The sequence below is a fragment of the Falco naumanni genome, chromosome 13 (assembly GCF_017639655.2).
Source record: "Falco naumanni isolate bFalNau1 chromosome 13, bFalNau1.pat, whole genome shotgun sequence".
Lineage (NCBI taxonomy): Eukaryota > Metazoa > Chordata > Aves > Falconiformes > Falconidae > Falco > Falco naumanni.
Genome location: NC_054066.1, coordinates 9,836,779 through 9,858,252, shown reverse-complemented (window position 1 = coordinate 9,858,252; position 21,474 = coordinate 9,836,779). Strand labels below are relative to the sequence as shown.

Here is a 21,474-nt window from a genome sequence, read left to right as displayed (position 1 = left end):
GGGAGAGCCGCCTGGCTCGCCCAATCAGCGGGGGCGGCGCGGCCGGGCCGGGCGGCGGCGGCCAATCGCGGCGGCGCCGCCGCGGAGCCGCGCCGGGGACGGAGCCGATAAATGCTCCCGGCCCCGCGGCCGCCGCTCCCCGCCGCACCGGGGACAGCGCCGCCGCCGCCCCCCGCCCCCGCCCGCCCCTGCGCCCAGCCTCGCCGCCCGGCGGGGCTCCGGCCCCGGCCCCTGCCCTCCCGGTGCGGGGCAGCGCGGGTCACTGACAAAGGGGCAGCGGCGGAGCTGCCTCCTCCCCGCCCCCCGGCTGCATCCCCCACCCCCTCCCGGGACCACTCCTGATTCGGTGGGACCGGCTGACAGCGCGGATCTCTCCTAGATCAGCCCTCACCTGGATATAACCCTGCCGGGCAGCCGCCGCGATGACAACTCTGGCTGGAGCTGTCCCCAGGATGATGCGACCCGGGGCCGGGCAGAACTACCCCCGCAGCGGGTTCCCGCTGGAAGGTAAGGCCGCGCCCGGGCTGCTCCACTCGGGGAAGGGAGGGCTGCCCGGTGCTGGGAGGCCGGGGCGCAGCGACACCCGCCAAGGGCCGGCGGACGGAGCGCAGCCGGGCGGCCCGAGCGGCCCGCGCCCCCGGGCTGTCAGAGCCGCCGTCCCGGGACGGGCACGGCTGGGGCCGCTGCGGGCAGGCCCGGCTGCGGGCCGGCGGCTCTGGCCTCGCACCCCGGGCGCCGTCCGTCCCTTCCGACTGGCGGGAGCGGGGAGAACCGGCCGGGAGCTCGGCGGCGCAGCGGAGCCTCAACCCGCTTTTTAAGCAGAGTGAAGGGAGCGGTTTGGGGAGCCCAAAGTTGGGGGGAAAAGTGAGGAAAAAGTTAGATTTTTTTTTTAAATTAAATAAAAGCCACGCGAACGAAATCGAAATGAACTCGAGGGACGGGGGCACTCCCGGGGCGAACGGCGGAGCGGGAGCCGCGAGCGCCGGGACCCCGCAGGCTGCGGCCCCGGGGGGGGGACGGGCGGCCCCCACCGCCGCGCCCCGGCCGGCCGGGCAGGGCGCGGGCGTCCCGCACCGGCCCGCCGCGCCGCGGGAGCCGGGCGAGCCCTGACCCCCGGCTTCGGTGCGGATGCAACAGGTGAAGTCGCCCCGCTGCCGCCTCGTCCGGCCCGCCTGGGCGGCAGCGAGGGCTCCGCGGGAGCCGGTGGGCTCCGGGCGCGCTGCGGGGCGGCTGGGCGGGCGGCGGGGGGGGGGGAGTGGGGGGGCGGCGAGTTGCCTTTTACAGAAAAGCAACGACAAAACTACAATAACAAAAAAAGGCGCAGCAGGATCCGAAGGAGACGTTAACGCCATTTCCCCCTCCTGCCTCCCCTCCCCTCCTTTTCTAGTCTCTACTCCTCTAGGCCAGGGCAGAGTCAATCAGCTCGGAGGAGTGTTTATCAATGGCAGGCCTTTACCCAACCATATCCGACACAAGATAGTGGAGATGGCCCACCATGGCATAAGGCCCTGTGTCATCTCTCGCCAGCTGCGAGTGTCCCACGGCTGCGTCTCCAAAATTCTCTGCAGGTACCAGGAGACGGGCTCCATCCGGCCGGGGGCCATCGGCGGCAGCAAGCCCAAGGTGAGCCCCCCGCGCCCGCCCGGAGCCGGGCAAACCCCGGCCGCGGCGGGGAGCGAGGCCCGGCCGGCACTGAGCGCGGGGCGGCCGCGGCCGGCGGGAGGCGGCAGCCTGGCCGGGGACCAGGGGCACCGTGAGGGGACCGGGGGCGGGCGCAGCCAGGCACCGGGCACAGCTCACGGCACCGCCTGTTGCTCTGAAACTTTCCGAGGCTTTCAAAAATCTTGTTGGGAGTTCGTGGCAATTTTTTTTTTTTCCAATTCAGAAAATGCGATTTGGAAAAATATCTTCTCAAACGAAAGCGGGGAGAGGGGGGTGGTTTCCCGACGCCCGGCGCGGCCGGGGGACCGATCGCTCCGGTGGCAGGGCTCGCTCAGCGCGGCGGGATCGGGTCCTCGCTTCTTTCGTTGCGAAGAGCAAAAACTTGACCTGCGTTTCTGTCCGCCTGCCTGCTGCTCCCGCTCTTCCTCTGCGCGTTTTTCAGCTCGCTCCAAAGCTGCGTGTATTTAGAGTTACACCGCTAGAAAAGTTTGGGCTCACAATAGTGCAAATATGGATTCTTGTCTTCCGATCAGCCTCCCCCTCCTCTAGCTTTTCATTCCCACGAAAGCGAAGTAAAGGCTTTAGTTTCTGTCGCAAGTTGCTGCTACATTTTTTACCCCCTTTGTTGCTTCTAAGGTAGCAATGCCCGAACTTTCCCTTCGGGTGTTAGGGAGTCTAGGTGACTAGAGGTAACTTTTTAGAAGGGTGATTTTTTAGAAGCGTGTTAGCCGAACGAAAGGCTATTCCCAGGCGGGAGACCTTTGTTTCGTTCGGTTTCGGCTTGATTTTACGTTGGCGAGGCCACGGGAGGCACCCCCGGCGCTCGGACCTCTCGGCGGTTCGGTCACGCCGCTTTTTCTTTGGCGCTGCAAACTTTATTCAGCCGAAACTTCCACATCTTGGAGCTTCGCTGACAGAGACCCCTCTTCTAATTTCCCCGGGATTTTCTTCTCTGCCGCACGGCAGCCGGTGCTGCCTAATTCGGGATTTTTCTCTCCGAGGGCTCGATCCCACCTTTCCCCGACAGCCCCGGTGGAATTCCCGGGAGGTTTCCCTTCCCCCGGGGGTTGCGTGTCTTCCGCCGGCCCAGGGGTGCCTCTTCGGTCCCCTCTGACTTTTAACCTGCACGGCCCCGGGGTGCTTCGCGGCGGGGTTGCGAGCGGGGTCGGCGCTGGCTGGCGGCGGGGCGGGGCGGCGGGCAGGCTCCGGCGGCACCGGGGGTCCCGGCGGCGGCAGCCCCGGCTCCCGCGGCCGCTCCCGGCCCTGCAGACCCTGCCCGCTCGCCTTGTCTTCACTGAAGCAGGTGACGACGCCGGATGTTGAGAAGAAAATCGAGGAATACAAGCGGGAAAACGCGGGCATGTTCAGCTGGGAGATCCGGGACAAGCTGCTGAAGGACGGGGTGTGTGACCGCAACACGGTGCCGTCAGGTACGGGCGGCGGGGGGCTCGGGCCGAGGGCCGGCGTGGGCGGCGGGGGCAGCCCTGTAGTCTGCGGGAGCGGAGCCCCGGCCGGGCTGGTGCCCGTGGAGCCGTCGGCGTTAGCTGGTGCCGGCAGGCGCGTCCCGGGAGGGTTCCTGCTCTCGGCGGGGGTGTTTTCAATTAAATGGCAACTGCAGCCCCCTCCCCTCCTCCTCCCCCCGCTTCCCCGCCGGGCTGCTGCCGCAGGACGGCTCGGGGCTCGCCGGGGACCCGGAGCTGGGAAGCGAAGGCGGGAAGCAGCTCCCGGTGCCGGTGCCGGCGGATTGCTTGCGGGACGGGGGCGGGGGGGGGGGGGCTGCGGAGCCGGGCGGTGTTTGTGCGGGTAGCCGTGGGCTTTTCTCATCACCCACGGCCCGAGCCTGGGGGGGGAAAAAAATTCTTGCGGGGCCTCTGTGCCAGCACAGGGGTGCGGTGCGGGACGGTGCCTCGGGAAACCCCCGCGGGGAGGGGAGCGGGTAGTGCTACCGAAAGTCCCGACTGGCAGCAGCAGCCGGGGGGGGGGGGGGACGGGACGACGACACGACGGGACGGGACGACGACGGGGGATGTGGGACAGCGGCACTGATGCGGGGCTCGGCTCCACGGCCTGGCCGCCGCGGGGGGCTGCTGGGGGCGAGCCCGGTCACAGCTCTGTGCTCCCCCCGAAGTGAGCTCCATCAGCCGCATCCTGCGGAGCAAGTTTGGAAAAGGCGAGGAAGAGGAGGCCGAGCTGGAAAGGAAGGAGGTGGAGGAAGGTGACAAGAAGGCCAAGCACAGCATTGACGGCATCCTCAGTGAAAGAGGTAAAGTCCCATTTCCTCCCTCCTGCTCTCCGTGGAGCCCTGGGACTGGCCAGTGCCAGCCCCAGAGCTGGTGGGTATCACTCCCCTGCTCCTGGAGGTTGTCCTGAGGCCGGTGCAGCAGGAGGTGTAAGGCGAGGAGCTAGCCTGACAAGGTGGCTAGCACATCCCATCCTGTTCCCCCACCGGTACGACCCTGCAGTGTGTGGGAATGGTGCAGAGGTGGGAGCAAAGATGGGGGTTGCTGCTGGTTTGGCCTTCAATAGTAGGGAAGGAGGCCAGGGAGCAGGGGAGGGGTAGACCCGGCTGCAGAGCCCCTGGCCTGGCCACGCAGGGGCTGCTTTCCCAGCCCAAGCCAAGCAAAAGGCCGCAGGAGAGGTGGATGTAGCCAAAGGCTGTGGATTCTTGAGTCTCTGTGGCCGGCACGCAGGGCAGGGAGCCGTGCATTTCATTCTTTCTCTTAAAACCGCTGGGAAAATCTTGTGTTGGTGGTTGGCCAGGGCTGTGAGGAGGTTGCAACCTGAACAAGGCGGAGGCAAAGTGCTGCTCCGGGGGGGAGGCAGCTGCTGCCCCCGCTGTGGTTGTGCCTGGCGCCCCGGCCAGGCTGGAGCAGAGGGGCAGGCAAGGGCTTGGCTGGGCGGCCTGTGCCTGGAAGTGGCTGCCCAGCACAGGCACAGGCACTGGAGAAGGCGAGACAAAAGTACCAAATGAGCTGGTCAAACATTTGTACAACTTTTCCAGCTTTTACAAAGAAGGCCTTCTATACACAATCTACACTTGGAGATGAACTTGGAAAACAAAGAGGGGGGAGTCCATTGAAACTCACACTTTGGCTTTGCACAGACAAAGCTTCAGCTAGCAGCAGCTTGATGTGAACAAAAGAAGGCAACCTTTTTATAATTCAAGGAGAAAAGAAGAGAAAACAGCCCCACAAAAGGCTGAGAAAAGACATTATGGGCTTGCAATGAGGGATGAATTATTCAATGAGCCCCTAATAGCTGATGCTCCACGCAGTTTTATGGACTCTGCTGTGGAAAAAGTAGCTGTTTTTACCTAGAAAATGTTTCTAGCATTTCTAGACATCTAGAGATGCCAAGTGCCATTCAGGAAGGACAACCAAACCCTGTTCTTTAACAGTAGGATATCTCCTTGTTGTGCAGGAACAAACCCAAAAGCACACCCGAAACTTGGTTTTCAACTCTGTTATTAAAGATTCCAGGGAAGCCTCACCTTCTGCCTGTCTGTGTTTGTGCAGATGTGTTTAAAACAAACAGGCAGAAGATGCTAACCAAGTCAAAGGTGAAGGCCAGAAAGCACAGTCTAATTGCACAGTCTAGCTGCCCTGGTATGATGAGTTCAGAGCTTCCTCCAGTATCTCCTTCGGCAGAGGACCGTCCTGAGAGGGGTGCGCAGCAAGGGAAAAACAACTAAACTCGGTGCCCTAGTTGTTAAAATAACTAGCGTTTCTGCCTTCCTGAATTTCTCAACAGAGATTAGAAACAGAAGATAGGAAGCCTTGATAATCTCCCTGCTTTATGGAACAAAGAGTAATTAATTGAGACTGCAAGAGAAAAAATATTATCGATATAACCCACCCCTCTACTTCTCTTTGAAACAGTCTTCCTGTTCTTTGAGTCCCCACTTTTTAAAGTGGGGCTCCTGATCTGCCATAAATCAGTGTCTGGGCAAACGGCTGCTGCCCTCCAACCCCAGGGGAGCCCCGAGACTCTTGTGGGTAAAGCGCTGAGGCTGGCCGTGCCTTGCTGCAAAGGGGGGCTGGCTTGTGGCCCCCACCACAGTTGTATGAGGAAACTGCGTTCTGCCCTCCTGCGTACCCTCTCCTCGCTTTCTGTGGACACAAGTGTCCTACTTTGCTTTTGAGTTCAGTCAGTGGCAAAATTCCCCTTGACTAAATGGGGTAGCGCAGCCCTATCCTGTCCTTGCACATGCAGGATTTTGCTGCATGAATGTGGTCGAGCAGTTCCGTGCAAACGGCCGCTTGATAATCCCGTCTGTTCTGTGACAGTGCCTTGGAAGGTTTGGCAGTTGGAGGGAGAGTGTGCTCTTCTCCCCACCCCCCCCTGCCAGCAACGCCTGCTCCCCCTCCTTGACTAGCAAGCTGTTGCTTAATCTTATTACTGGGGTGGCTGGGATGCTGCGGTGTGAGAGCTGCTGCTTGAGAAAGGATTTGTTACCATACACATACCTTATGTATAGTGTGGTACTATAGGGACGACACAGCAGTAAGCTCATGACAAGAAAAAAATAGCTGTAAAATAAGTCCATCACTACTTGGTGTATCTGGCCAACAAAAAGGTTTTGCTTCAGCTCCCATTGCCAGCAGAGGAGTTTCGATTTCACTCCGTCTATAAAAGTCATCAGGTCAGATCCTGCTCTCTTACTGAAATAACTGGCAGCACTCCTGGGGATTTTGATGCTGCAGGATCATATTTGCCTGCGCCCACCAGCCTGGCTGCAAGGCCTGGTGTGGCAGGGGGTGCCTGCTGACAGGGTGCCTTGGATGCCCTCTCTGACACTCGGGTTGCTTGCAGGACGTCCGAAGGTTACCCCGGTGGCGTGCAGCAAAACCCTTGTGTGGCAGGGCTCTCCATGGGAGCACTTCACATTACGGCATGAAAAAAGCCTGAAGTCTTTTGCAATATGAGTAATTTTTATAGCTCTGGTCTCAGAGGCTCAAGGTGTTCTGGTAGCAGGAGTGTGGGTGCAGGGAGATGTAAGGGAAGGCTGTGGGACAGGTCAGAAAGCAAATCCTGGGGCTGAGTGTGGAGCAGGGAATCGCTCTCCTGCTCAGGAGCACACAGCTAGTGCTGGGTGTTTGCTGTCACTGCCCGAAATCCCCTCCTCGCCATGGGCATTTGGGTGGCTTGGGGAAAGATGTTTTTTTTTTTTCCAAGGGCAAGGATAACAGTTGTCGTTTTAATGGTACCTAATTCAAGATTTGGGGAGTACTTAGAGCAGAGCGGGACTAGAGAGAAGAGAAACATGGTCGTTTTGAAAAATGTGCAATAGAAGTGGTATGTCATGTGGCTTGGGATTTCTCCCATCACATATATAAATGCAGGTAAACTTCCTTGTGCCCCGCTGTGATTCTGTTTCAGCCTCTGTTCATGGACACTTAACTGTGATTCCCTCACCGGCATTTACAGATGCTACGTGCACAGCCCACTTTGCTGTATTTCGGCACTTCTGTCAGTGTCACCCCCTACCCTGACTTTGGGCTTATGTTTAAAGGCGACCTTGATTGTCACAGTGCCTATTGGGAAGCACCCAATTCTATAATGGCATATCTGTATTTCTGCATGTGTGATAAATTTTTCTTAAAGGCATAAGCTATAAATAACAAACATGGGAGAAGAACTTTTGTGCCTTTATATGGCACATCAGGGCATATTTTTAGCACAACCGCTACAGAAGAGGGAGTTGCTTGTACCTTTCACGGGAGTTGTGTGCGGCATGGTTTGCTGACTAATCTGATAACCGCCTCCATCAGATAGCTGTTGCTTGCTGGCAGAAACCGGTGGCTGTGGTGCTCAAGAGACGGGGTGTAGGGCTGCTCCTGGGGCTGCTGTGAGCGGGCGGCGTGGGCTGGGGGGGGGGGGGGGGGGGCGGCACCCCCCCACCCGGCCTCAAAGGGGGCCTCTGTTCCCGGCCAGCGGAATTGGCCCCCGGGCCCTGTCCTGGCGGATCCTCCCCCAGTCATGCGCACCCGTCCAAAAAGGGCCCTACTCATCCCCAGCTTCTACCCTTGGCTGTACTGAGAGCAATTCAGGCTACAGCAGACTAAATTGCCTCCTTTATTTCCCTCTTACTTTCATCTTGGACCAAACCCTTCCCCCCTCTCCCTCCCCTTCCTCTTTTCTTTTTTTCTGTGTGCCTGAGGCTCACATTAATACAATTTCGGCACCACCCCTATTTTTGTGTGTGTATGTGGGGCGTTTGAAGCGGGGGGGGTGGGGGGGAAGGACCTTAGCACAAAAGCCCTGCTCAGCAGCTAGAAAGTTCAAGCTGCTGCTGCTTCTCTAGCTGTGTGATGCTTTTCCTGTTTGTGAGTTTTGGGAAACATTTTTGCTTTGTACTGTAATGGAATTAGAGGACAGATGCTGACTGTAAATGGGACACGCGACTACCAGCCCCTAGCTTAAATATTTAGATGCAATGTTACAATTACTGACTTGATGCACAGGCTTTGAAGTGGTGGCACATGATCTAAAGGGTAGCTGGGGCTAGATGGGCTTGCAGATGTTTTGATTAGGGTTGGTCAGTATCACGCAGCCGGTTATTTTTAGGTTGTTAAACTAATAAAGGCAGTTTATTAAGGGACGGGATTAACATGCAGGCACCAGATACCACTTTTGAGTCATGCCATTCATTTCTGTGTCATAGGCTGTTGGGTTAGTGGCCGGTGCATGGGACGAGGCAGATGCTGAGTTAGGTTTTGGCTGTGATTTTCTGATGTAGGGCTCGTGTGGATTTTGCTGCAGCAGCTTGTCCCAGGGCACAGCGGTAAGAGGACTTACTGGCTGTGCAAAATACTGTTGTGTTTTAGGCTGAGAAGCACAATGTGTTCCCTGGCTCAGCGTGCCCAGTAAAGATTCACTTACTGAAATGCGATGACTGTGGCTGCAGGCAATTATCTTCTTGAGACTGGAATTTTATACAGTACTTTACATATTTGGTCAGCAGCAGGTCTAAGAAATCGCCTTGTGTAACTTGAACAGAATTTTGTTTCTGAGCCTCTCAGAGCTGACAAGAAAATAGGGCTTAATTAAGAAAAACTCCCCGGTGACTCCAGGATTTGGCTCAAGGCAGAGAACACTAACAGATTTTTCTGTCTCTTCTCCCCCTTTCTTTCCTCATATCTCAGTAGCGTGTGAGAGTCCTGCCCTGGACAGAAGCGCCAGGCGCTGCATGGGTGCAGATGGGTGCAGGTGATGCCACGCAAGCCCCCACCACAGCTTTGTTTCTTCTGCCTGACCGGTCGTCACTGTGGGGCTCTGGGCCAGGCTTCTGCTTCCAAATCATTATTCTGAGCTAATAATAATAACTGATGACCTCAACGATCAATAATGACCTCGCCATCAAGCCAGATAGCCATGTCCCAGCGTGCTGAGCGTTTTCAGAAAGGTGCTAAATGTTTGTGTTTTGAGTGACTTGAGAGTGGGGTTTGCTGCTCCAGAGATGCCGGGAGCAGCCCATGCCCTCCTGTCTTGAAGGCGAGCTTGGGGACTTTGAGGAGAGTGCTAATTGTCAGACTAACTGCACGCTAATCGCCTTACATAAGTACTGGTAATACTTCCAGCTGTGGGAACAAAGGGTGTTACTCAGCATAGCAGCAGCGCTCTGAAGTAATTACAGAAACATCATATCCCTCGCTTGCAATCATGATTTCATTAATGGGGTTGCATGTTTTGCCATCTTAGGGACACTTTCTTTGACTTAAAAAGAGTCAGCGCCTATTCAAACAGAACTGCTGCGGGCATCCTTTCCAGTTCTTCTAATTGCATATATCTAGAACAAAGGCAAATGTTATTTTAGCAAATATCAGGATTTCTTCACCTCTGTTAACTTGAATTTGTACCCAAGTTTGCATCTTATTTGGTAGCTCTGACAGTTGATTAGATTTACACAGTGTTGTTCTGGAAAGGCGGAGGCAAGAAACATGGTGGGTCGACTTCGGTGTGGCTAGGACTTGCTCCAAGAATGTGATTTTTATCTTTGCCTTTTTGGATTCTCCTACAATTGCAAAATCCTTGACGTCAGCAGGAATTTACCATGGTAGAGATCAGGCTTTTCTTGAAACCAGCTCTGTAATGTGCTGAGCAACTGCAGCTCTGGGGAAAATCCTCAGGTTTAGGATGTAAAATGGATTTACTGGATCGGGTGTCAGACCCCCAGTTCTGCAGACTGTCATACGTGGGTAATGGCAAGGAGCCCCACTCAAAGGGCCTATTCATGTGTGTAAAGTTACTCACGTGGGCTGGGGCAGGCAGGAATGGGGCCTGAATTTGTTCTATTCTGTTAAGAGAAAGTACCCACCAAACAAGAGTGTGACTCTAATCCCGAGTGAAACTCTCTGGCAAAACCCTTATCAAGGGCAAGGATCTTTGTGTTTACAGGGAGGTAGTGATGGGCAGACAGACAGAGGTTTTAATTAGATAAAGAAACCAATTAGAAATTAATGCTGAAAGGAGAAGTTGATGCTGATGAAACCCTTAACACATTATTTTATCACAGGGTCTGATTTTTGGAAAGTAATTCTCAGTTGTATCAAAGACAAGGCTTTTATCTAACACTTGGGGAAGGTTTAGTTTGGTACTAGATTTACTTATTGATAAGAGTTGGAACAAGGTTGAGATGAGGGAAGCCAATAAAGTTGATAGTGATAAATTATCACAAGTCCCCAGAGCTGTGTAATAAAACTGCATTGGGAAATGAAGCAGAACTACAAAGTGCTCCCTGGTTAATTTAAGAAGAAATTGAGTGAAACGCAAAGCAATAAATCAGAGCAAGCCAGTCAATGTGAATTTCTCCATGTAAATGTCACTTTAAATCCTATGTAACAAACACATGGGGCTAGAGATAGAACAAAATATATAAATAAAAAAACTTCCAAGTGTTCTCCAAGCACTGAGCTCTTTGGCTAATAAAAATGATGTACAGTAACATAATTCACCATAAGACCTTGTTTAGCGTAGTGTGAGCACGGCTTTTTACTTTACTTGCCCTGGAGTACTCCTGCCACATGCTGTTAAACTAATTCAGTTTAAATCACTCTGGCTAGAAAAAAAAAAAGTGGAGCATAATGAAATTAAAACTCACTGAGGACACATTAGAGTTAAAGTGTGTCATGGCTGAGATTATTTAGTTAGTGGAGTTTGATGTAATTGTTGACAGGTCATTTATTCACCCTAGTAAATTCACAAACTATTAAGAATGTGCATATATAACTAGTAAGACAGTAAAAGGCAATTAAGCAGTCAGTTTAATGTCTTATCTTGCTGGTTGCCCTACAGTTGTTTTACAACAAGGAATTAAAATTTGAAAAGGAAGTTTTCAGTGTCCCTGGCCAAATATTGATTAAGTAGTTGTTTGCCGATGCTATTGTGGCACATAAAAAGGCCAGTAGTTCTGCCCCTTGTTCATCTTCCATTGTTGCTGATTCTTAACCTCGGAGATCAAAGGAGGATCATTTCAGTTTATCTGTCTTGGAAAATCCTTCTTTGCTCCTAAACCCCTATGGATTAATGGCCAAATTGTCTTTAATGAGATGTGAAATTTGAATGGAATCCTTATTTTGCATGGTCTGTTGGACGTATGCACTGTACACTCTCAGTTTTGTGGGGAGTTTTTCTTTAACATTATTGGATTTGGCTTTGTTTGAATCTATTTTTGGAGTATGATGCACAGTGAAATTTTACTATTACAACAAGTAAAATACATGGTATTTAACTTCATTTTAATAAAACTAATTTTGTTTCATGTAATCTTTGAGTGTAGCCTGAAGGGGGAAAGGAAAAAAAAAAAGTTGTCTTTGTATACCAAATCACATAGGAGATAAATGGGCTGCCAATAAAAGAAAGGGAGTTTGAGGAGTCAGCCAGCTGTCCAGATCGGGCTGTCAGTATACAGGGGACACAAACGAGCTTGCAGCATTTTCTTCAGTTTTGATTTTATGGACCTGCCTTGCCTCAACAAGGACAGTTGTACTGCTCCTCCTCAAAAAAGGGGGCAAAGTCGGATCAGGCAGGCTGTGTGGAAAAATGAGCAAGAATCCTTGAGAATAATCAGCTCCTTGTTGCATTACAGCAAGCTGTACTTAGTTCAGAGATAGTAAAATGCATTCCACCACATCCTCAGTAGAAGAGGCTGTGCAATCTGGATGTGCTACGTTGGCTTGTAATTATGATATGAAGTTTCATCTGAATTGTAGGGTATGTGAGCATTAGATCCAGGTCCCGCCGCTTCCACTGGCATATCTGGACACAGAAATTTAGCTTCACAAACAGTAGTAAGGCTCTGGTAAAGCCAGAGAGCCTCTCCTGGTGTGGCATTGATTTTTATGTGGGCGAGCCTCCTCTGCTGTAGTGACAAACAGCAGAGTAAGGGGCTAAACCAGAATTTTTTTAAATCAGCATTTTATCATTCCCTTTCTTAAATACACTCTGTTTTCGTTTTCTCTGGTTATTGCTGAGTAAAATACCAGTCTGTGCATACTTCACAAGTACTCAGCTACTTTAGGAGACATTTTGCCCCAGAGTAACAGTTAAAATTCTTTGAAAGTGTTTTAGGCACAAATTTCCTTAAAATCCATGAACTCTAACTTGTTCATTTCCATGGAGAGCTGCGGTGAGGAGGACAGTGATAGACATTCTACTGTTTTTTATTTTTTAAAATGGATATTTGCCTGGATGTAGACTTTGCCAAACATGACCAATGTTTATATTGTGCAGAAGCCCATATAAGGACCTGTCTCAAGGATTTTTGTATTTATGATATGCCTCATGTTGGATGTCTGACCCGACAATGAGTATGTAGTAATTTCTTTATCAGATATAAAGTCACATAGATCACTGTGGTTTGAATAGTATGAGGAATAAACTGTATGCAGCTGACATTTGAGAGCAGACAGCTTATTCAGCCCCCGTCAAATCTTATTCACTGTATTTAAATGAGTAGGACTGCTCATGCCAATATAATTGGGATCTGTTCCATATACCAGCCCAGAAAAGCAATAACAACTACAGTTCTTCTGGCAAAATTACTCTCTGTTAAAAATGTAACCGATGTATAACCTGTATACCCCCTGCGAGGCAGTAGCACCAAAGTGCTCAGTGTAACCAAATTGGGCTTAAAACTGCTTCCCATCTTCCCATCATCTTTGGCTCACAGAACGGTGGAGATGAACATAGACAGGTTTTATAGAAACCAGGCTAACTGGGTGGCAGGGAGTGCTTCCACAGAAAATCCCTTTTTACTGAAGATGGTGTGGCAGGAGTTCCTTTCCGTTTTGACCTAAGGGCTGGTTGTTTGATCCGGTGCGAAGGGCTGGAGTGTGAGCTGGGGGGGATCAGTGTCCCAGTGAACACTGACACCTACCCAGTCCCTGCCGTCAGGCTGAGTGGCAAGAAAAAGCCTGCACAGGACTAGCTGGTGGAAGTCAGGTTTCCACTGGTTTCATGAACAGCAAAATAAGTTGTTTTCAGAAAGGAGGTGTTTTGACAAAAAAAAAAAAAGGAAGTGGCAAACTTTTAGCTAAAGAAATGTGAAAACGGAAAGTGAAGTATGTTATTTTCCCAATGAAATCCTGCAAAGTGTGGATTTGGGGGTGGGGAGTGGGGAGAAATAAATATCCTGTGCATTCCATTTGCCAAGGCATAAATCAAGACTAATTCTGCTCTGGCTGATAGACTGATGCTGGTGTGTGAGCAAACACTGAATTAGATCATCAGTATTTACATGTAAGAAGGGACAGTTTCAAATAATTACCATCCTGCACATTTAACTTATCCATTTCTATCAGCTTCACCAAACCCAGAGAAGTTATCTATGGACTGTTTACACAAGGAGTGATGTTTTAAGTGTATATACTTATCAAACCTTTATGGTGCAGTATTTTGGAGGGCGGCAGGTCTACAAATTTTTCTGTACATTTTTCTTTAAAATTTTTAACACTTACAGTGCAGAGAAAGGCATCCTGTGCTCTGACCTGTCTTGCTGCCTATGGTGTGACTATAGCTATTATGTGACTATAGCTATTATGTGACTAGTATATAGCTTAAGTGCGTTCTTTGCTGCTGTCTGTGGAACTGGAAAATATAGAAGAAAACATTTAGGAGTCTATTTAGAAGATCGTACAATAGATGTTGCAGTTAGGAAAAAGCCCTGTGGGTTCATCCATGGTTTAGCGCAGTCGATTGGACCCGCTCCGTTTTAAATCAACACGATCAAGCGAAAATGCTCAAATGTTTGGCAGCCCTACAGAAAAGCACACAAATGCCTGTTGCTTTAGCACCCACAATTTTTTTTTCCAACAAATACAGTGCTACCTTTTAAAAAGTCCTTAAAACTGCTTGTCCACCTCTTCCAAACAGCGTGGAGCCCGCATGCTGTGTGTGCCAGGGCAGGTGACACGGGCCAGCCTGCGCTGAGCTGGTGCCCAGTGGGGACTCAAGCAGCGAGGACATCGCAGGCTCTCGGGATGGTCACTTCTCCTGGTGAAAATGCAAAATGGCTGCATGCAGCAGACATTTTGTTTATCTTTTTATTATTTCCTTTCCCATCTCTGTTTAAAAGCTTTCTTGAGACCAAATTGTACCATCATTTACATCTGAACAATCCCCTGCTCTCAGCGGGGCTGTGCAGGTTGCTTCAGGTTGACTGTGGCCCTAATATGGAAGTTTAATTACATTTCAGGTTTGAGGGAACTTACTCTCTCAGACTTGGCTAGGCTTTATAGCACTAAACATCTATTTTCACTGGTAAATAAGAGATCTGTCATGGCAGGGAAGTGTAGTTAAAATAAAATGTTAAAAGCAGAGCAAATTAAAAAGAGCTGTTTTAGAGGGCTGCACTCAAAAATTTTCAAACACATGATTTAGCAAAAAAAAAAAAAAAAAAAAGGCAAACAACCCCCCTGACGCTGTGCTGCAAGAAGCTCTGTAACCAATCTGCTCCCCCAGTGCCAGCGGGATGGGGATGGGAGGCAGTGCTGCTGGCTCCATCTGCTTTCTGCCTCCTCCCTGGCTGAAGGGTATCACCCGGGGAGGCACGGCTCTGTCCCCCCAAACTGCATGCCTCCCCGCAACCTTTGATCTTAATCAGCCCTGCCAGTGAAATTTTGGGAAAGAAATCAGGAGCTCTAATTCAGCTGGTTCCCAAACCCTATGCTGTCACAGGCATAAAGAGGGATTTTTTTTCCCAAACTCGTAGAGGTTGCCTGGCTGAGGAGGAACTTAAAACAAGCCAGGATTCAAAGTTGCTGTATTTCTCCCACGCTGGCAGTTTAAAAGATGGAACGATGATTGATGACATAAATGTTTCTCTTAATCTGACATCAGGAACAGACTTGTCAGCCTTGGAAGAGTATATTAGAGACAGAAATTAGAGTATTAAGAGTCCTCAATACATCTAGTATCTGAATCCTGATTAATGGTTGTTATAAATAAAAAATAAAACATTCCAGAAAAGTCCTATAAGGGGGGGGAAAAAGATTCTCCAGGTGGTTGAAGAGCAGACCAGGGGCTCATCTGTTTCCAGTCTTGGGTGTTAGCATGCAGAAAAGTCACTCTATTAAAGAAACTGGCCACCTGGTGCTTATTTTTTGGCCCTTGGCTGGCATGTGGTAGCCAGGCAGAATGATGGGTTTCCCAGGACGGTGAAGGGGGAACACTTTTGGATGCACTTTGTTTTCTTACTCTGTTACTCTTCCTGTTTTAGCCTCCAGGGGTTTGAGGGGTGGCATGCCCCTGGGGTACTGGGACCTGTTTTGCGGGGCTGGGTCCTTTGGTTAAAAGACCCACTGTGCTTCTGTGAGTTCAAAGCAGCGCGGGGAGGCCGTGGGGTTCATGGTTGCGTGCAGTACTTTCAAGTTCAAGGGTGGCTTCCAGCCTAGGTGGGAGCTGGTGTTGCCCGGTTTCCAGCCTGGGGAGCTTCTTGCTCTGCCTTTCTCTTCTGGGAGGCTTGTAAGTGATTTTTTTTTTTTTTTTATTATTATTATTTTTTTTTAAATGTGAGGTTTAAATCTTCCCCGGGACTGCTGTGATCTCTAGGTGATGTTGTTGTCACAGTTGTGCTTTGTAGGTGGTGTTTTGCAGCTAGTGATATTCAGCTCTTTGAGCAGATGCCTTAGGTCCCAGTGATTTGGGCTCAGTGGCTTCCCCCCGATGGCACAGCTGGTGCTGGTTTGCTGCTGAAGTTCCCACAGCTGTGGGAAAGGGGCTGCCAAAGGCATCTTTCCATAGGCTGTAACAGTCTTGTTACTGGGCTGCAGTGAGTGTGGTTCTGCATCTTTGGAGTGGAATGAGGGAACTTTTTTAATACCCTTTTTGAGTAGGAAAGAGTGATCTTGGTGACTAATGTGTTTAGAAGTAAGTGATACCCCTAAACACAAACAAGAAAAAATGAGGTCGTAGCAAACTTAGTGCTAGAAGAGTTGTGTTTGGTTTGGAAGAGAGCTGGTTTGAGTTGGTAGAATTTGCTCTGTAGAATGACTTTGTGTGTTGCCTGTGCCTGGAGCCAGCTGAGGTGGAACTGCCTGCTCCCCCTCCCCAGCTACTGGTCTCCGCTGTGATCTGCTAGAACAGGATCCTAGAAGCTGTTGTTTCTCACTTTCTATGTTCTCCTTAATTTTTATTTTTTCCCTCCTGTTGCTGTGCATCCTGGCAATGTGTGCAGTGGAGAAGGGGCTGGAGTGTAGGGGATCTGTCTGTCAGCTGCTCCTGTTTGGCTAAATCTACTTTGTACCTTTGTGTGTTTTGTTAGTTTTGGGTTTGGTTTTTTTTTTTGTTAGGGATGGGACCAATGATATTTTCCTCTCTTAATGGTATTTCCAAATTTTTGGGATCCAGAAATTAAAAGTGCTATAGGGGTTCAGCTGCAGTAGCTCACCTGTCAAAACTGCAAATCCAGGTGATGTTTTTGAATGAATGCTTTGTGGCTAGGAAGGATTGTAACCTGTCCTTGAAAGAGTTGTTAGGCTTCCAGCCTTGGGGCTGCGGAGCTGGGGAGCACTGGGGTGGTTGTAGGGGGCCAGTGAGTGCCCTCCGGTCCAGTGGCCCTGGCTGTGGGGCACTTCTGCACTGAACAGTGACCCCTGGCTAGGAGCAGCACGTGTGTTTTGATGAAGTAGCTCAAGACTCAGTATTTTTATTTCTAATACTTTTATTACTATCGTTTACAGCGAAAGCAGATTGATAGCTAGTCTGGGATTAAGCTCATGGATTCAGAGGTGGTGTCTCAATTTACATTGGTGCTCTGAGTCACAATGTGTTTACTGGAGTACAGCAATTAATGATACATAGTTTTTGCTGTTTTTTGCTGAGTTTCCCATGAATAGCCTGCAATTCTCTTAGATTTGTGGTGTGGAAAGTCTATTCAATATTATATGTAAATAATCTTTGGTTCTACACAAATATTCAGTGCTTGAAACTTCTGTGGTTGTGACTGGGCACGCAGGTCTCGCACTGTTCTTGCATTTGCTAAGAATGTATCGTAACTTCTGGATAACTGCTTAAAAATTTTATTTATTTTTAAATTGGATTTTCTTTTTTACAAATGTACTTGTTAAAATAGAAATACGAACTGAGAAGAAAAAGGAGACAAAAATCATGCTTCACACATTCTTTTGTTGTTTATTGCTAGTATTTATAGTTTAAAGCTGTAGCTTTCAAAATCTTTATGCACCAATGCATTTTTCAGTGGTGGGATTTTGTGTTATACACACTGATTAGAGATGAACTGTTTTGGTTTGTTTTTAAGCTTTTTTAAAATTAAATCTGTGTTTTCTTTGGTAAAATCTTTCTTGACAGAGAGAAATAGTCTAGTGACTTGGACATAAAGTTATGAGCCAAAATATTAAGGAGGCAGTTCCAGTTGATAGACTGGCTTGAACTTGTCAACAGGTCTTAAAAAAGAAAAGTTTTTAGATGTGCAACTGCAGTACAACTTGCAGTAAGGCAAGATTTGATTTCCAGAGTTGCTGATGTTTTTACTGTTTTCTAGAGTTTCAAGGAAAATGGCATTGTTACAGTAGGGTATTTTAAACAGTAAAATTGTGGGTTTTATTTTGTGTTTTGTGTTTTTTAACACACTAATTCTTCTAATTAATAGTGTCAAGCATGTGAGAATTCTCATAAACCTCAAAAAAGCCTATTGAATTTAATGGCAAGACTTGCATTGTCTTTAATGAAATTTGGTCAGACCCTACTTTTTTTTTCCTCTCTCCCTCCCCCCCCCCCGCCCTTCCCTTGAGGGGGAAAAAGTTTTGGTTTTTTTGAGGAAACTGGGGAATTCTACCATTCCTGGGCATGAGGGGAGAATACTGATTAGAATCAGGCAGAGAGCAAGCAGGTGCTGAGCATGTTCATTGCTTAACCCCCTGCCCTGCTCCCGCATCCCTGCCCTGACCCAGCACGCAGACCCTGCAAATAGCAGCAAGTTGCCAGATGTTGGAGATGTTTTCAGGGAGAACGATTATTCACCAGGTCTCATCTAAAACCAGGGAGTTCCTACAATGGCTGTATTTCATGTTTAAAGCTGGGCTGGATAAGCCACTGGAGACTATATTTGGGATAAATAACTATTTCTGTGGATGAGAACCTGGCTGTTGTGTTGCAAACTGCTGTACGTCTGCGGTATTCGTTTGCAAAAATTGATACAAAACCCCCCTAACAAGCAGGGTAGATTGCCTGAGGGGGAAAAGCTGTCTAATTTTTTTTATTTTTTTTTTTAATGAACAAAAAAAGATTTTATGGCTTAGAAACAGTACACCCTAAAGAGAGGTGTGTTTAAAAGTTAAGACTCGAAAGCTTTTGTCTGGAGCATAATACGCTTGGTGTAAAGAGCGGCACAATGGAAGTCTTTTCTTCTAGTTATGTATGGGCGAGCATCAGTCAGCCAAGGAAGAACTTCAAAGGCCAAAGTGAAAACTTGCTAGGCTCTTTCTTTCCTGACAGGTTTTTTGGGGGTAAGGTGGGGAGAGCTGTTTGTGCTGGGAAGTGGCGCGCTCCTCCTGTAGCAGGGGCGGCAGCAGGTCACCTGCAAGCCAAGGGACCCGGCTTGAACTGTCACCGTCTCCAGGTGATGTGCCTTTATGGAAGCTGCTAAACTATCCCATCTCAGGAGTCTTGTATTGCTTATTCATAAAGAGGTCTCAGAAATTCCACTTCTGCCTTGCTGGGAAGGCACCATGCCAGATAGAAGGGGAAACTGTTTCCTAACCATGCTCTTAGGGAAGTTGATCTATTTCTCTGCCTCCAAAAGATACTTGTACGCTATAAACGTACACTATAAATGCCTTTAAGGTGGGAAAATATCCTCAATGTGCTTTAATATAAATAGTCCAAGAATATAACTAAAACAGCCACTGAACTTTGTGTCTTTCAGCATACATGCAGAGTGTCAGGGTTTGTAATGGGGGTGCTTGTGTGGTAGGGAATAAAAACTCTAAATAGCATCCAGAGAAAGCTGGCAGTTCAACCTGAGCTTACATCATCATTTAATTTTGTGAATTTTAAAAGCTTTTTTCACCTAGGAATTTATTTACAGGACGTTAAGCACAGTAATCTAGAGTCATTTCCCCAGGTTAAAAATGGATTTAAGCAGCAGTTTTAGCGTTACCTGCACTGCTGTGTTCTGGAGGCGTGAAAAAATATGTGCTGCTACTTCAGCAGGCTGCATGTGTCCCATCAATCTTTGTTAAAGGCAGAGGCACCACACAGAAACCAGAGGATGTTTAAGGGAGAAAGCAGCTCTTCTGATTTCCCAAGACTGCAGAGCGCTCCATACCACAAGCCTAAACTATGCTGACGCTCCTGCTGATGCGCTCAAGGCTGTTCGCTTCCTGGGGAGGCGGGTAGGGAAAGGCAGTCACTTTTTGGAACAAATAAATATCGCAGCATCTTAGCTCTAACACTCGAGCAACGCTTGTACAGGCAAGAGAGCAACCTCTCTGCCAGCCCCCGTCCGGGGCGGTCCAGAGCATCAGTGAGCGTGGCTTGGGCCCCCTTGGAGCTGCTTGTCGAGCAGAGCTTTGGGCAGAGAGCACCACTCCACCTTTTGCATGAAGCACGTGGCAATTTATCTGCAATTCAGAGAAGGCTCAGGTAGGCTGTTCTCAGGGCATGTTTGGTGCTAGCCTGCATTCGGGCTTCAGTGCTGCAAGAGGAGACCGGTGGTGGTTAGTTGTGTGCTTGCTCTGTGTTTCTATCCTGTGCCAGACTTACTATCTGATTCCCTTTCCATGGCAGCCCTCGTTGTTAGCGATGCATTTGGTGGGGAAGAAGAACCAGTGATGATGAAGAAGCTGGCAACGTGTTTCAGTAACTGTTTCAGATTGTGTTTGAGTTGATGGCTTCAAGGATGGAAAACAAGGCTTTGGGATGACGTGGGAGATCTCTGCTTGCATGCTCTGTCTTTTGGCTCAACCTTGTCGTACATGCTCAGGCGTCCTTGGTTTCAGCCAGGCTGTTTGAAGGAAACGTGGTTTCTGTGAGGGTTGGGCTGAAAATAAATGGTTTGCCCACAACAGTAGCAGTTGCGGCACTATTTGCTGGGAGCACATCGCATGATATATCTAGACGGTCTATGGACAGCTTTGAAGCCATCAGTGGAAGGCAACCGAGAGAAACCGGCTTAGTGTTGTCTGGCTTAAGTTTGCTATACAAGGATTCACACACCTGTTGAGGAAAACATCTAAGGAAAATTTCTGTAAGTGGGAAAAAAGATGGGTGACCACTGCACTGATGGTTTCGTGTGAGTTCAGCTTCATTGCTGAGAGCGTTTCGGTTAGCGAAGCGAAGGGGTGTTTGTACCGTCAGGCAGTGCAGAACAAAGATACATGCAGTTGTGGAAAACAGTCATCTGAACGGATAATATTTTATAATAAATTTCAAATGCGCAATACCACAACCTATTCATGTTTTTTCTTCTGGCGTAACGCAATGCCATCTAACTCTCTGAAAATCGAGTCTGTGAACAATCAGCTACAATTAATTTTATCTTCCATCTTGGGAAAAGGGTGAAAGAATAAATAGGAATTAGAGCTAAAAATGGGACAGCAGGCTTGGGTTTGGTAGAGCGTTGTCAGTAGGATTTTAGTTTTTCAAAAGTAGAGTAGCGTTTTGGAATCTAGTTCTGTTGTGGGCTGACAGCCTTAGACCGCTGGTGGGAATTGGATAACTGTCCTTGTTTTACATCAGCTGTACAGAGCTTAAAACATATTTGGGAAATGAGAGTATTTGGTTCCCACTTGCATGGAAAATTTTTAGGCTCTTGCAATTTGAATATAATAATTTTGACCGTGATCATGTCTCTGTATTCTCATCTCCAAGGTACTTACTTATTTTTATAAAATAATAAATAAAATGTGTGATTTACGTAAGGAAAAGTACTAGATAAATTCAGGATATTATTTTTACCTCATTGCTTCTCCTAATGTAAACCACTGTCAATTTGCCAGAGATTGAGATAGGGGAAAGTTGAGGACCAGGAGGGATTCTTACTTTACTGTCACTTTTTATCAGATGTTCATCACTCGTGGAGTAAACGCCACAGGCACTTGCAGAGTGAGTCTTTACAGGTATGAAAATAGAATAAAACCATGAAAATTTGTCTGACAAGTTTTTGCTATGCAAATATTCAGGATGTATTTTAGCATTTATCTGTTTCTGTCCTTGATTGCACAAGGAAGAGAGCTGTGTAAAGAGCTCGGCATCAGGCTCAGTATGCTTAGATTCAGTTCCCAACCTCCCCTTTTTCCTGTATGTTTCTATAGTTGTGTGTATCACTGATTCAATTTTTAGTAAGAGAACAAT

At 48.9% G+C, this 21,474-nt stretch overlaps 1 protein-coding gene across 4 annotated transcripts in view; it reads left to right on the top strand.

Moving 5' to 3' along the window:
- Nucleotides 1–407: 407 nt before the first annotated feature.
- The window catches only part of PAX3 (paired box 3), a 79,824-nt gene continuing 58,757 nt past the window's right edge, over nucleotides 408–21,474 (top strand). For 2 of the 4 annotated variants that reach the window (XM_040613337.1, XM_040613335.1), the window contains exons 1-4: nucleotides 423–507; nucleotides 1,388–1,623; nucleotides 2,963–3,092; nucleotides 3,791–3,925. In XM_040613337.1, the coding sequence (XP_040469271.1) occupies nucleotides 423–507; nucleotides 1,388–1,623; nucleotides 2,963–3,092; nucleotides 3,791–3,925 (586 nt within the window). Of the gene's footprint in view, nucleotides 508–1,387; nucleotides 1,624–2,962; nucleotides 3,093–3,790; nucleotides 3,926–21,474 lie in introns of all 4 variants that reach the window. The other 2 variants (XM_040613334.1, XM_040613336.1) reach the window with 2 other exon arrangements.